Source organism: Aythya ferina, assembly GCF_964211825.1.
Source record: "Aythya ferina genome assembly, chromosome: 4".
NCBI lineage: Eukaryota > Metazoa > Chordata > Aves > Anseriformes > Anatidae > Aythya > Aythya ferina.
The window spans coordinates 27,031,088-27,046,318 of NC_140300.1; the positions used below are offsets into that span (position 1 = coordinate 27,031,088).

Here is a 15,231-nt window from a genome sequence, read left to right on the forward strand (position 1 = left end):
GAAAGACCTTTTTTTCAACATCTTCATTAATTGCAGAGAAGAATGATGGTAATTTATGTGTTTTAACTTATTTTGGAATGTAGATGTTTAAACTAGAGTAGGAGGATCCAAAGAACTTTCCTAAGGAAAGGAGGCTTATATAATCACACCATGTATGTATCTTTTGAATAGATTGTCCTATAACCACTGTATCTGACAGCACTAGAGTTTTCTAAATTAATTGAATTCCTTTATGTTTCTTAAAAATAGCAGTCATTATGGAAATACTTTAAAAATTTTCTCACTGAAAGGCTGCAATCTGAACTTATCCTTCTCCAGAAGCAAGAGAATTATATATGAAAAATACTTTCAAATGCTAAAAACATGACAATCAAGTCTATTTCAGGACAAAAGTATTTGGAAAACCATGGTCTGGGGTTCAGGAAACTTCTTGGTTTCCTTTTTTTCCCCACACAATCCATCATAAGACAGCTAGTAAGTAGCTGTGAAAACTTACATTCTCACATGCTTACTTTCAGCTACACTAAATAATCAGTTTACTTACAAAAACCTCTTTTCTGTGACTCACAAGTTCTTATGCAAACAGTATTTTCTTGAGAAAATTCTTCCTCAGATGACACCAATTCCTATGACAGCAGTTTCTAAACACTGTAGACAATGTGAATATGTATTTATTTATTTCAAGTAACAGCTGATCAGTCAGATAACCCAATGCTATGGTAAATATCACCTCCATTTCTCCAACTTTTTTTAAGGACTAATAAAACTCACCTTACAATTTTCTTTGTGAATGCAAAGACCTGCCAGCCTTAGCAAGTGTTATTTGAAAAGCAAGGCAAGTCTATTTGACAAACAGTTTTAGCTAAAGGCACTTTGGAATAAAGCAGTCAATGGTAGGTTCTGTAAGAAGAGTAAAATGCAGAATTTTCTTACTTTCACTGCAGTTTTCTTCATCACTTCCATCTTTACAGTCATTATCTCCATCACACTGGAATGCACTGGGAATGCATTGTCCATTTTTGCATTCTACCAGACCCTGACTATGACAAGCTGGGGGAAAAAAAATGATATCTTCATTAATGTTGGTTAATAAAGGTCTCACTTATTTCTGAACATTATAATGAAATTATTTTAGGAGAAGCTGATAACACTAGTTAGTACTGAAGGTCACAAGACATTTTTCATTATATGTAAAATATGCATTCAGTAGCCTACATTCAGTGCTGATCTTTTAACTACAAGGACTGAAACTGTATATGTCAGGTATTAGTAGCAGGCTGAGATGAATGTTCAGCTGTTTTCAAGGAAAAAAAAAAAAAAAAGTTATGCTCATATAAAAATTCTGTCACCTTTTCTTTGCCCACATGTTTATATTCCCTTATTTAGATTAGGTTCTTAGATTTCAGGGGGAATTGTAGGACAGCAGTTGCAAGATCAAGCACTAAAAGGCAGCAAGATACTAGAATCAAAGCTGCATGATAGGTTTTGCAATTTCAAACATTATTCTAGTGTAGTTCTTGTGCAGGTATACATCATCACAGCTGAAACAGACAGAAGTCCAAACCCAAACAAGGTGTGATAGGTAGCATACAAACACATCAGAAAGCTGTCACAAACTACAAATGCCTACAGTTTAAGAGGGTATATACATTCATTCATTACTCTTTAACAGGAACACTACAATTAACAAAAAGCAAATCTGCTATTAACAAAAGGCTGAAACACATGCCAACGTTGGTACTTCTCAGCAATGACAAAAAACATTTAATTTGCTACAACCAGAAGGAACATTTGCTAATTGCAAACTTCATAAATCAAATGAGCTTATGATTTTGCCTTACAAATAGTATGTATGTGTACTTAAATTTTGGTTTTGATTCTTAAGCAAAGAAAGAAAAGAGGGGAAAAAACAAAACAAAACAAAACAAAACAAAACAACAACAAAACAACAACAACAACAAACAAACATTTAGAGATTAAATGAACTTACAGCAATTGATTTCATCTGATTTGTCTATACAGTCATGGTCACCATCACACACCCAATCAGCTGTTATACATCTCCCATCTCCACATTGATGGTGTGTCAATGGGTTACAATCTAAATAAAATGTAAAAGTAAGACCAAAAGAAGCACACAAACAAACAACACAGCTGGATAATAAACTACTATCAGTTGTACTGTGCCTATAAACTGGTCATTCTTACTACTTAGCCATTATGCATTAGTAAATTACAATAAGAGTTTTTATATACCTGCAGAGTTTGGGAGCAGATAAGTTACACATGTTCTGAATTCTACTTAGTGAATTCTACTTAGATAGTGATGCATTTATTTTATCTCTCGGGTGCACAGTTGTTTCCATTTGCAAGTAAACAAGCTTCTAAGATTTATCAAGTAGATTAAAACATCTTCTGGTTTTCCATCTCATGAGAAGATTTTCAGTCATCCAGTGTTTTCAGTTGCCACTGGAGAAAATCATTTCAAACCTTTATTTTTTTAACAAAAAAGGTTTTTTTTGTTTAAAAAAAAAAAAAAAAAAGGTTTTCAACTAACATTTGGCACCTACTCAAAAACTGCTATGTTTTTGCATACACACAGAATTTTTCATAAGAATGATCTAAAAAGAAAACATTCCAATCTTCTTACTCCTTCTACCCAAATGCTTCCACAAATAAAGAAAATTATTCTAATGAGTAGGCTGTGTAAAGGAAATACACATAGTTGAAAATGTTTGACAGGCTTAAAGGAGTAATAATTATCTAACTATACCTGCACTTTAGCTTTGGTGTAGGGTTTCTTAAAAGATTAGTAGTGGGAGGAGAAGGAGGGTGTGGGTTGATGATTTCTGACATTTCCATTTCTCTCCAATCCGATTCACAGCTATACTAAGTATGAAGCATACAGCGTTGACCACACAGACAGTAAGGATTTCAAAAATGTTGTAAAAATCTAGCATAGGTCAAGAAGGAAATGCTCACAATATATATTACAAGCAGAAGTAATTACCTCCACTCAGAACCTGGTGGAAGCTCAATAAACATGGCTAACACGGCTTTGTCTGTACTAGTATATATATTTTACTAATGTCACCATGATGTCATCATAATGTCAGCCCTGATCACAAATTTTTTAATAAGCTTGGAGCATGAGCAGAGTAAGCTTGTGCTTGTCTGCAGTTTGCCATGGAGACATACTTGAATTGTTCACAAAGTGCCTGAATGATAATATTTAAGGATAAAGGTAAACTCCATGGCTTAGCCTTATATAAAGTATTGTAAATATTACTGTATATTCATAAATTATATAAGTTCAAAATGTCTTGCAAATACAGATAAATTGGTAGGGAAAAGGATTTCTACCATGGTCCAGCATTAACTCCAGGGACAGCTGCTCTAGTCTGTGATTAATTAACTCCCTCCCACTCAGGGCCAAATCAGCTGGGTTCATTTATACAGTCTTCTTCTGCCAGTTAAGACAATTCTGTCTAACTTTACATAAAAATAGATAGGGAACATAGACACAATCCAGTCTGCCAAATCTGCTGTGAAACTCTTTTATAGCCTGTACAAAATGTTAGATCTTAAATTTTATATAGAAAATTTATCTCAAAATAGAAATGCTAGGAGTCAGATTAAGCAAAGTCTTTCAGGAAAGCAAGTTTATGAAAGAAAACACAAAAAAATAACACCAACTGAAAGTAATGAAAAACTGAGTATTTTTTTATTTGGAGAAGAAACATAAAAGAAATCTCTGGAAAAAAAAAAAAAAAAAAAAAAAAAGTTATGATTTTTAGTCTCAAAATCCCCTGTGCTTTTTCTTAGAAAAGCAAAAGAAAAAAAGCATGAAAAATAATATTTTAACCTTTAAAAAATTATTTTAAAGTTAACAATTTTTCTTGGGTACATTACTAGGAGCAAAAGTTAGAAAAAAATAAAATAAAATAAGGTTTTCAGAGTTTTCAAATATTTGCACAAGAAGATAATTCTTTCTCATGGCAAAACTTTTTCTTCCATGAAAACAAATACAGGCAGGACGAATATAGTGAGGCAGAATATACAAAGTCAATTAAAAACAGAATTTGAAAGAAACAGATTTGAATCATCAAACCATGCAAGTTTGCAATGAAGCTAACGTAAAAACAATTCAGTTGTGAAACTGTTGGCATCACAAGTGTAATCCCTCCTACGATTTAGTCTCAGTCAGATTCGGTCAAGCTAGCAAAATCAACTCAAGCTAATCTTGAGTTGATTGGTTCAGGAACACACATAGTATTTTCCTCTATCCTTCCAGTTGCAGGGAACAATATGGAAGAAAGAGATTCAGCTTATCTATACATGGCTCCAAGGCCAGTGTCACTGGCAGAACTGGTTTTTGTTTTGTTTTGTTTTGTTTTGTTTTGTTTTGTTTTTCACAGGATGATGCACACAACACCAGGCCTGACAGTGGCTGCTGGGATACACTTTTCTCAAAGGGGTGCTACCAAGGTCATTCAGTTTGCTCCACAATGTGCTGAGTACACTGGAGCACATTTGGAATGTTTCTACACTAGTGCATACAGCATAAGGAATAAGCAAGAAGCTTTGGCTCAGTCCCAGAGCTGCAAAATCTTTGGTGTAAGTGAGAATTGGTGGGAAGCATCCTGTGAATGGTGTTCTGTGATAGACAGTCATGGGCTTCTCAGAAGGGATAAGCAGGGCAGGCAAGGAATAGAGGTGGTACTGTATGTAATGGAGAGGCTTGATTTCACCAAAACTTTGACATTGGATATGGGAGGAGCAGAATTCAGGCTGCTCAAGTAACTATTTAGTGAGGTCTTCTGGTAATCTGCTTCTGAAGGTATTTTTGAAGGACCTTTTTGAAAAATTAATCAATGCTGATCACTTTTAAAGAGTCATCACTTAAAAGCGCAGGAGCAGATAATTCCAAAGTTTCAGAAGTCAAGAAAGCAGGGCGGAAAGCTGCCTTGGCTGAGCAGGGATCTTCTTTTAGAATTTACTTAGAAAAGGAAATATATGCACAGCAGAAACAAGGCCAGGCAACAGGAGGACTACAGAGATGCAGTTCACCATTGTATAGAGATGCTGAAAACCACTGGCTGTTTGTCGTGATTACCATCTTAGGCAATACTGCTATTGCCATTGAGGGAATGGCTCAACTAGAGCTGAAGCTGGCCAGTACTGTAAGGGACAACAAAAAGGGCTTTTTAAGTATGTTAACAGCAAGAAGAGGACCAGAGTTATCATAGGTCTATTACTTGGTGAGGTCAGTCACTTCACAAACAGGGATGTAGACAAAGCAGAGACATTTAATGACTTCTTCACCTCTGTCTTCAACACCAATGATGGGCCCTGAGACCCCTGAGTTGGAGGACTGTAACTGGGGAAATGATAAACTCCCAAACAACTCTGAACTTGTGTGGGATTTGATGCTCCAGCTGAATGCACGTAAATTTATGACGCCCACTGGGATTCATCCAAAGGTACTCAAAGAGCTGGCTGATGTTATTTGGAGACCTCTCATTTATTTTTCAGTGGTCTTGGGAATCTGGAGAAGTTCCAGTCAACTGGAAGCTAGTAAACGCTATCCCAATTCTCGAGAAGGGTAAGCAAGAAGACCCCAATAATTATAGGCCTGTCAATCTCACTTCAGTGTCTGGTAAAAATATGGACAAGATTGTTATGGGAGTTATTGAAAAACACTTGAAAGACAATGCAGTCATTGGTCATAGACAACATGGGTTCATGAGGGGAAAGTCCTGCTTAACTAACTTAATTCCCTTGAATGACAAGGTTACCCACCTAGTTGACCAAGGTAAGCCAATTGTTGTATCTTTTTGGATTTCAGCAAAGTTTTAGCTCTGTCTTTCACAGTATCCTTCTGGACAAAATGTCCAGCGTAACAGCTAGACAAGTACATAATACAATGGATGAACAATTGGCTGACAGATTGGGCTCAAAGGGTTATAGTAAATGAGGTACATCTGTCTGGAGGCCAGTCACTGGCGGGATACCCCAGGGCTCAATTTTAGGACCAGTTCTTTCCAATGTTATTATAAATGATCTGGACATAGGAATTGAATGGACACTAAGGAAGTTTGAAGATGATAGTAAATTAGGAGCTGTTGACTCCCTTGAGGGAGACAGAGAGATCTTGATGAATTATAGTGTTGGGCAATCACGAACTGTATGAAACTTAACAAGAGCAAATGCTGAATTCTGCACCTGGGAGAGGGTAATCCTGGCTATACATACTGGCTGGGGGGATGAGAGCCTGGGGAGCAGTCAGTGGAAAGGGATCTGGGGATTTTGTTCACTAGCAAGACGCAAATGAGTCAACAGTGTGCCCTGACAGACAAAATGGCCAACTGTATCCTGGGGTGCATTAAGCACAGCATAGATTTAGGTTAAGAGATGTTCTGATCTATTTAACAAACATGCATCAAGAGTTAACTAACTTGCTCATGATTTAATAATGGCATTGTAAGCAAGAGAGATACATCTAGATGAAGTGATAATTGCACCTTTATTTTATGAATATTGGTTTAATAGATACAAAACACCATTAAACTTCTTGGTCAGGTTGATGGTTGGACTTGGTGATCCTAAAGGTCATTTCCAACCAAAAAGAAATTATTCTAAGAATGATTCTAAAGCAAGTTACAAACCAGACTGTTTCTTCAAAGCACCGTTAGTTCCAAGGTTTGGATTAACCAGAACTCTACATTTAAACCTTTCCAAATTGCATATAAAAAATTGTGAACTGTTTTTACTTTTCCCAAAGAAAGTAACATCAGGGTATACTACTCTTGTAGTAGTTTAAGGAAAATTATAACCATCTTAGACAACAGTGCTATCTTAAATACTTTAGAAAAGTGTAAAGCTTTTATTTACCACAATTCTGTTCATCACTGAGATCTCCACAGTCATCATATCCATCACATACAAAGGTGTAATTAAGGCATTTTCCTGTGTTACAACGAAATACATCATCACTGCAGTCTGCAAAACAATTTTTTTTGTAAAATGTTAACATGACATTGGGCTGGTTTCTTTTAAAATATAAACACTGGAATTTACTGACTTAAACAACATTAGCTAGAGAAACCATACAATTTATAGGTCTGAAGTAATATTCAGTGTGCACCAGCTTATTAGAATCAAACAGAAGAAAAAGAAAAATCAAAAGCAAATTTTAGACATTTTTTTCTATCAACTGTTTTCTGTCTATATGTTCCATACTAAGAGGTGGTTGAAATCCCTATACCATAAAAAGTATGTTTGATTTCTCTTGCTCTCCTTTTGTCTTCCACACACTAATAAATGCAAGTCAGTCATCTGGGAGAAATTTCTTGAGACAGTAAAGACAGCACTCAAAATTTATTCAAGCTGTGGAAGGAAAAAAAATAATGAAAGATATACTAAGGAACTGGAACATTTCATTCTGGTTACAGATTACTACTTGGTAAAAAAGCAAGGAGTTAGATGAGTTGTGAGAAAACAGAATGTCATTGCAATCTTGCTGACCAAGATGTTCATTAGAAGATTTCAAGGCACAGATGATTTGATCCCAGGTTATGTCTATGGTAGGAACACAGAATGTCTTTTCCTGTAATAGATGTGTTGCTTGGAAAGACTAAGAAATTAAGAATGAGAACATGTTGTAAGGTGGGAGGAAGTCAGGGGCTCCATTGTTTCTAGAATGAAAAATATACCCAAAATCTCACCATGACCACATATTCAAGGATAAAATACTGTTCAACTGTTTAGGAATTCAAGTTATGAAGAAAGACATTCATTCTCATTGACATCTTATATGTCATCACCATATGGCTTATGCATAAAAGTGACACAAATTATTTAAGATCTTATTTTTTTAAGTAAAGCTTTTCCTAGTCAAGTAAGAGACCTTGTTTGCTCATGTTATCATCCACATCCAGACATAGTACTGTGAATCAAAGACTAGTGAGTCAGCCAGAATAATGCATTTTCATATAAATAACATTAATTTCTCTGATCTGAGTGATTATGTTTTACAGCTGCCTTTCATAATTGAAATATATTTTTCCAAACAAGTAAAAAATATGGTAAACAGTTCTAACTTCCTAACACTGGCTGAAGAGAAAGTGCCCTGGTTACAGTACAGACCAAAATATTTAATTATACGTACAAAGTTAATAAGGAAGGTTATGAGTGTAAATTAGGTAAATTGAGGGGTAAATTGCCTGAGGGTAAATTACTGGGATAGTCCTGAGCACCTGAGGTGGGTATTAGGTGGAGCTGCAGCTTCTCACAGCAAAATCAAGATCCCCAGACCCTGCTTTTGAGCCTGCCATTGATCTTACAGTGGTTTCAAAAGATTAACTATTCCTGACACAGTTTTGAACTTGGAAGATGGCCTGATGCCTTCTTACCAAGGTATTCTTAGCATTGCCAGCCCTAAGCAGGTTTAGCCTTTCTTTCCATGGCTGAAGCCTGCAATAACGCTCTGAAAAATATTTTCTGAGAATACCCAAAACATGTAAATAATATCAGGTTCAGTAAAAAGCATGGAACCTACTTTGTAGTTAGGAAACTGGAGAGGGGATGGGAGGGGAGCGGAGTGGAGGGGAGAAGAGATGGTGCCTGGTCCCATGAGTAATAACTTTTTATTATAAGTACACAGTTGGGAAATGACTGACCTGGTTTCACTGCCCTCCTAAAGACTTTTCCTTCATCTCTAGCTTTTCAAGGGAGAATCCCAAGCTATATAACAACTGGGTGGACAATCCCTTCTTCCTGTTGAAGCTACACCACTGCAGCCAAGGAAGTTCTTTGTGTCCTTTCTTACTGGGACACCTAGGTATTTCACAAAAGCTCTTTCATGGACTGCACACACAAATTGCTCAGAGAACAGGGACTGGAACCCAGGTTTCTCCCCTCAGCTGAGCTGCTCAAACACTAAGCAACAGAATCAAGCTACCACTTGTTTAGCTCTTGGCTTGAGACTCCTGCGTTCATGACTCCACAGTGATCCAGTTTTGAAAGAAATATGTGCTTCTAAGTATATTACACACTGACAGGTGCAGCACTCTCCCAGAAGGTATGCAGTGGGGTTTCTAACCCTCCACATGAATATAGGCCAAGTCTTCCCTCTCTTAAATGAGTGCTCTAACTGCTGTGTTTCTCAAGGCTTTTACAAACTCAGCTCTAGAACATGAACACATGCATCACTTCAAGTCCTTCTGCCACAGAAGCATTTATACTTTCTACTAGTTTCACATCATCTTAGAAAGTCCAAACATAATTTATAGGACAATGCTTCAGGGGATGAAGCACAATACTATGGCTAGGCCATGAGTTTTGCAGTCAATCATTAGTTTAGCTTTAAAAGAATAAAAGGCATGAAACAGTAAATACCAAAAAACCCAAACTAAATTAAAATATGTATGTTCTAGTTTCATGTGAGAAGAATAGTAGCCATCTGAGAGTAAAACTCTAAACATTGTCTTGAATATGAAACAGCATAAAATACTCTGGCATCCTTTATCCTTATTGATCAGTTCACAACTCTGACAGTTTCTATCCTTCTATTCCTCCTCCTGCAAATGAAAAAAAGCTGTTTTTACTATGATGTTTCCTCTCATTAAATTCACTGTTTAATTTCCATTCATACCCCCATTCATGTTTACATTCATACCTCTGCAGCTGCAGCAGTGACACTTAAAACACAGAATCACAGTCATGGAATGGCTTGGGTTGGAAGAGACCTTAAAGACCACCCAGTTCCAACCCTCTGCCATGGGTAAAGACACCTCCCACTAGACTAGGCTGCCCAAAGCCCTGTCCAGCCTGGCCTTGAACACTACCAGGGACGGGGCATCCACAGCTCCTCTGGGCAATCTGTTCCAGTGCCTCACCACCCTCATAGTAAGATCATCTAGTCCAATCCCCTTGATGGAGCAGCAATACCTAGATCAGGTCACACAGCAGCACATGAGTGTTCTCTCATTGTGAGTGAGAACTCAATGAATTCTTCTCCCAGTTGACCCTCATGTCTGGGATTGCCCAAACCCAGGTGCAGCATCTGTACTTCACCTTGTTGAACTTCTTTAGGTTCACATGGACCCAATTTCAAGCCTGTCCAGGTCCCTTTGGATGGCATCCCTTCCTCTGTTGTATCAACTGCAACACTCACATTGGTGTCATCTGCAAACTTGCTGAGGGTGTACTCAATCCTATTGTCTATGTCATTGATAAAGACATTGAATAGCACTGGTTCCAAGACAGACCCCTGAGGGACACCATTCATCACCAGCCTCCACTTAGACCACAGTTCCATTGACCACAATTCTCTGGGTGCAGCCATCCAGCCAATTCCTTATCCACCAAATAGGCCACCCTTTAAATCCATTTCTTTCCAATTTAGAGATCAGGATGTCATGTGGGACCATCTCAAAGACCTTATAGAAGTTCAGATAGGTGTTGTTAGTCGGTCTTCCCTTGTCGACTGATGCAGTCACATGATAGAAGGCCACAAGACTGGTCAGGTGTGATTTGCCCTTGGTGAAGCTATACTGGCTGTCCCAGATAATTTCCCTGTCTTGCATGTGCCTTAATGGCAACTCTCAGGCCCACACAAGGTGAAGAAAAAGAATACAGGTTTCCTTTCAAGGAAATAAGGTTCACTTTGAATAAGTGAATATGAATCATAGAATGTCTTGGGTTGGAAGGGACCTTAAAGATCATCTAGTTTCAGAAAACCTAACAGTCTTAACATACATTTTCATCAAGGTATTGGCAATAATATATAGACAGCTACTTACTTCAATCAGAAAAAGAGCACTTTGTGTTTTTAACAGGCTCAACTTAAACTTTGTTCATGATGGGACAAGCCAAGATAAAACACAAATTTCTATTCCATACTCCACTAAACCCAAGAATATTTTGAAGCCGAGCCAATCTTTTGCATTCAGCAACCCTTAGATCTCTGTTCACACACACCCAGTTTTCAGCATTTCACTACTGCATCATATAACCTCCTGAGGGATGGAGAGATGTAAGAGAGACTGTTGCATTTGCTATATTGTGTGTCAGACTTACTCATTAAGACCTTTCTGAGAGTTCCAGGTTTCAGCACTGATAATTTATGTATTTGTAGATCAGTGTTACAGTTTCTTTTCTGTTCACATTCCTACGTGATAGTTGGCCAACCTGAATTCTGATTCCTCAGTTGGTACCGTCCATTGCACAAGGTCACAGAATAAATGGCATAAACAGCATGTTGAAAGCCTAAGTATCAGATCTGGGATGCAGCTGTGTAAAAAGGTGACATTTCTAAGTCATAATAAATGACATTATACTTGAAAATGAGGGACTGATTCTGCTAAAGCCTAACTATTGCTTGCATAATACTTATGACCCACCACAGAAAAGAAGAGAAAAATGCACACCAAGAGCCAGGAGTAGAAAAGTAATCAATTCATTGAATCCAGCAAGAACTATTGATGTAAAAAAAGATGTAAACTAGAGGTTTGTACATTTCATAATATATATAATTTTCAACATTAAGACTAAGGAGGCACAACTGTTAGATTCACCTCACACAACCTTATAGACATCTACATAATTTAGTTTCTAAAGCATACAGTCCAAAATATCTGCTTCAAATCAGATGAATCATACATCAGAAGACTCTCCCAGCTGATTCTCTGCAGAGCCACTTTAGACATTTAGGTCAAAAGAAGTCAACTGCACAGGGACAGATGACTCAGTCACTGAAGAATGTATTTTCGTAACTAGAAACCAGAGACATCTCTTCAGATTGGTGCATCTAAAAGAAATGTAACAAGTCCTATATTTTGGGATTGCAAATTAGGGAAGCTTCAACAGGAAACTGCATGTTCCAGGGGGAATGCTTCTGGTTACAATTGCATTTGTAACCAGATTTTTATGTGGAAATTATGGTTCAAACATGACTGAGCAGTACCTTTAAGACCAAAGGTATTGAGGTGAATGGGCTTCATCTCTTGTCATGTGGTCCCTCCATAGAATGAACTGATCAAGGCACTAAAACCAAATATCAATGCACCCATCAGGTGCATTGGAATTAACCCTAAAGTAGCCAACAAGAAGGCTGCTGTGCTATTACTGCAGCTGTCTTTTCTTTAACAAAATTGTGGGAGGAAATGTAGAAATGAGTAACAAAAATATTAAGATCAGCATGAATTAACCATGAAACTAAATGTGTGTATGTGTGACAACATCAAAAGAAAGAGCAGAACAAGTGTTAAAGGAATGCTGTTTGTTAATTGCTACAGAGCAGTGTAAATGCAATCTCATTTAAATGATCTGACAGCAAAAAGATAAAGAACAGCTTGACCTAAAGGTCAAGACCAACCCTGGAGACACATGGAAAGGAAAAAAAAAAAAGTGAGTTTCAGGAATATTTTCAAAAAAGTTTTCCAAAAAGTGCTCGCTCCCTAGGACTGTAAAATGCTTATCTGAAGATTAACTTTTCTTTGCCAAAGAAGAAACCAAAATGACACTAAGATGATAAAAAAGCAAGTGTTTTTCATCTTCCCTATCAAACACAAGAGACTTTAACCAGACCACCTGTATACACACTGGAGGTGAGAAAATTAAATCAATGAGAATGACTGCAAATGAATGACATATGTTTTGTTTTGTTTAGGATAAATACCGCCTTTCTTAACAATAAGATCTCCTCACTAAGTTTTTCCACATTAATTTCCTTCAGAAATAATGATTAATTTAAATGGTTTGATTTTCAAACAAGGCATAAAGGTAAAGCATTTATGATAGAGAAAGAAACCTTCCAAGGGCAAAAGAGGACAGAGCAGAACTGACTGAGGAAAAGAGCTCCTGAGTTGACTGGACTTGAGCTTGTATAAAAGACCCAACCTGAAGGCCACAGCAAGCAAAGGCAGTTTTCTTTGTAAATCCTTTTCATTTCTATTCTGGTTTATCATGTTTCTTTCAGTTTTCTGTTTTATTATTCTTTACCTTCTAATAAAACTTGACCATTTGATTTTAAAAGCCTCTTAATCACATTTGTGAAGTAACTGTAAAAAACTCTCCTTACAGTTCTAATTGACTCAGGATCTCCTAACAATCATGTAAATTGTGAGGAGTCTCATGTATTCTCTTCACGTGAGTAGTAGAAATACTTGTATTTCTGGGTAATTCCTGCTCTGTATCAGTCATCTGCTGCAAAAGTTTGTTTGCTAAAGAGTCCAAATATTCTTCTCCATCTGTATTCTCAGTCCTTGTTGGTTACTTTATGTGGACAAAACAGCTCCTCAGCAATTAATGGAGCAGAAATAAGCCTAGAACTGAGCCATTTGCTTATACCCAGGTATATCTTGCATATACCTCCTCAATACATTTACTCTAAACCAAACCTGCTGATAGTCTCTTATATTCTTTTTCCTCTATCCCCCAGGGTTAACAAAAATTTTAATGTTATTCAAATTTTCATTCATGCAAATTCATGAAACGTTTTCATGAAAAACATGAAAATTTATCTAACATGAAAAATTTTCATGTTAGATAAAACTTTCCTATAAAGGAAATAACATTTGGACTTAATAACTAGGAAGAGAACACTGCTGTGCACAAATCATAATGTTGGGGTTAGTATTGGCAATAAAAATAACTAATACAAGGTAACAGTAATGTTGTCCTGAATGCCTTTATGGTGCATTTCCATACTTTATACCATATTTATGGTGTATTTCCATCCTTTATTAAATTCTGGTGAAAATGTTCCTCTAATTGTGGTGACTTCAGAATTTGAAAGGGGCATGTACTACAGGAAAGACAATCTTTTATCAGACAAACTTTCAGGTGAATAAGTCCTCCTTCAGTGTCACTGTTTCTGCTGTGTAACTGCTGCTTATCTGGCAAAGGTTTTTCTTCACCCCTACTCCCCAACTCAAACAGGTGATAAAATAAAAGACATCTTCTACGTATAAACCCTGTGTTGTTTTAAAGACAGTCTCTCTTTTAAAAGTAGTCTTAATTAATCTCATTTATGCTTGTTTTTTCAAAACATGTAAAGTTTTTATTCTTACATTAATAACTTCTTATTTTCCCATTTCTAATAGAACTTGGGACTGACAGGCAATTTTGAATTTTTTAGCTTAACATTACAAAAAACAAAATTAATGCCAAGGACTAGGAAAAAGATATACCTAACAGTTTTCAGTTCATTAAAAGAAGTGTTCTTTTTGGCATGTCACTGACCCATTTTTAAAAAGTTGCTCCAAAATATTTCCATGTAGCTCCTTTCAGAAATCTTAGCAATTCTTAACTGCTAATGAAATCTGTTTCCAAGCATAAACTTTGATAGATTGAAATACAATCTGCAGTAAGAGTGAGCAAAGGTAAACAGTGGCAACTGAGAAAGTCCAAATGTCAATATATACAAATACTGTGCAAAGCTCTTATCCTGTTCCGATAGACTACTTTAGCTTTTGGGCTTCCCTGAATGGATTCAGTGCTTTCAGAGAGCACTGCAGGATGTAAGAAACTTACTGCAATGGACCTCATCACTCCAGTCATCACAGTCATTGTAGCCATTACACTGCAGTTTCCCTGGGATGCAGATCCCACTGGCACACAAAAAACTCTCCTCTCCTCCACATAGTGCTGGAAAAGAGGAAAGAAAGAATATGTGTTAAACTTTAGATATATGTTAAAAATAAGCAAAAATGAAAGGTATTTAGAAGACTGAGTCTTCACTGATACACTTAAGCAACAAACCTCAAATTAATCAAATTCAAGCAAGTTCAAGCTGGCATTTTCATCTAACTTTTGTTATTTAAAAAAACAGGTATCTAGACTGAGCTAATCAGTAGGATTCAATCTATCTTTGTCTCTAAAAAGCACCTCCTCAGATTAACTCTTTTAATACTGATTTTAGGATAGGATTAAGCAAACTCTTTCCATTAAATAGATGCATGGGATGAAATATCCAACTACAGTTACAACAAATAGATCTTCCCAGCCTAGGCATTGAGGCAAAAAGTTACTAAGTAAAGACTTAACAATGTCATAGCACAGATGCTTTCTATAGGGAAGAATTCTTCAAATATCCTTATAACTCCCAGAATGCTAGAAGACCATCATCAGTGTTTGTCCTGGTTTCAGTTAGGACAGAGTTAATTTTCTTCCTAGTAGCTGGTAGAATGCTATGTTTTGGCTTAGGATGAGAAGAGTGCTGATAAC

At 36.7% G+C, this 15,231-nt stretch overlaps 1 protein-coding gene across 2 annotated transcripts in view; it reads right to left on the reverse strand.

Annotated features, from left to right (window-relative positions):
- Window positions 1-15,231, reverse strand: part of CORIN (corin, serine peptidase) — a 134,362-nt gene that overhangs the window by 48,274 nt on the left and 70,857 nt on the right. Inside the window, exons 6-9 of one of the 2 annotated variants that reach the window (XM_084516695.1) lie at window positions 14,539-14,652; window positions 6,895-7,002; window positions 1,991-2,101; window positions 934-1,050 (exon numbers count right to left, since the gene is read on the reverse strand). In XM_084516695.1, the coding sequence (XP_084372821.1) occupies window positions 934-1,050; window positions 1,991-2,101; window positions 6,895-7,002; window positions 14,539-14,652 (450 nt within the window). The remainder of the gene's footprint in view (window positions 1-933; window positions 1,051-1,990; window positions 2,102-6,894; window positions 7,003-14,538; window positions 14,653-15,231) is intronic. The other variant, XM_084516696.1, reaches the window with a different exon arrangement.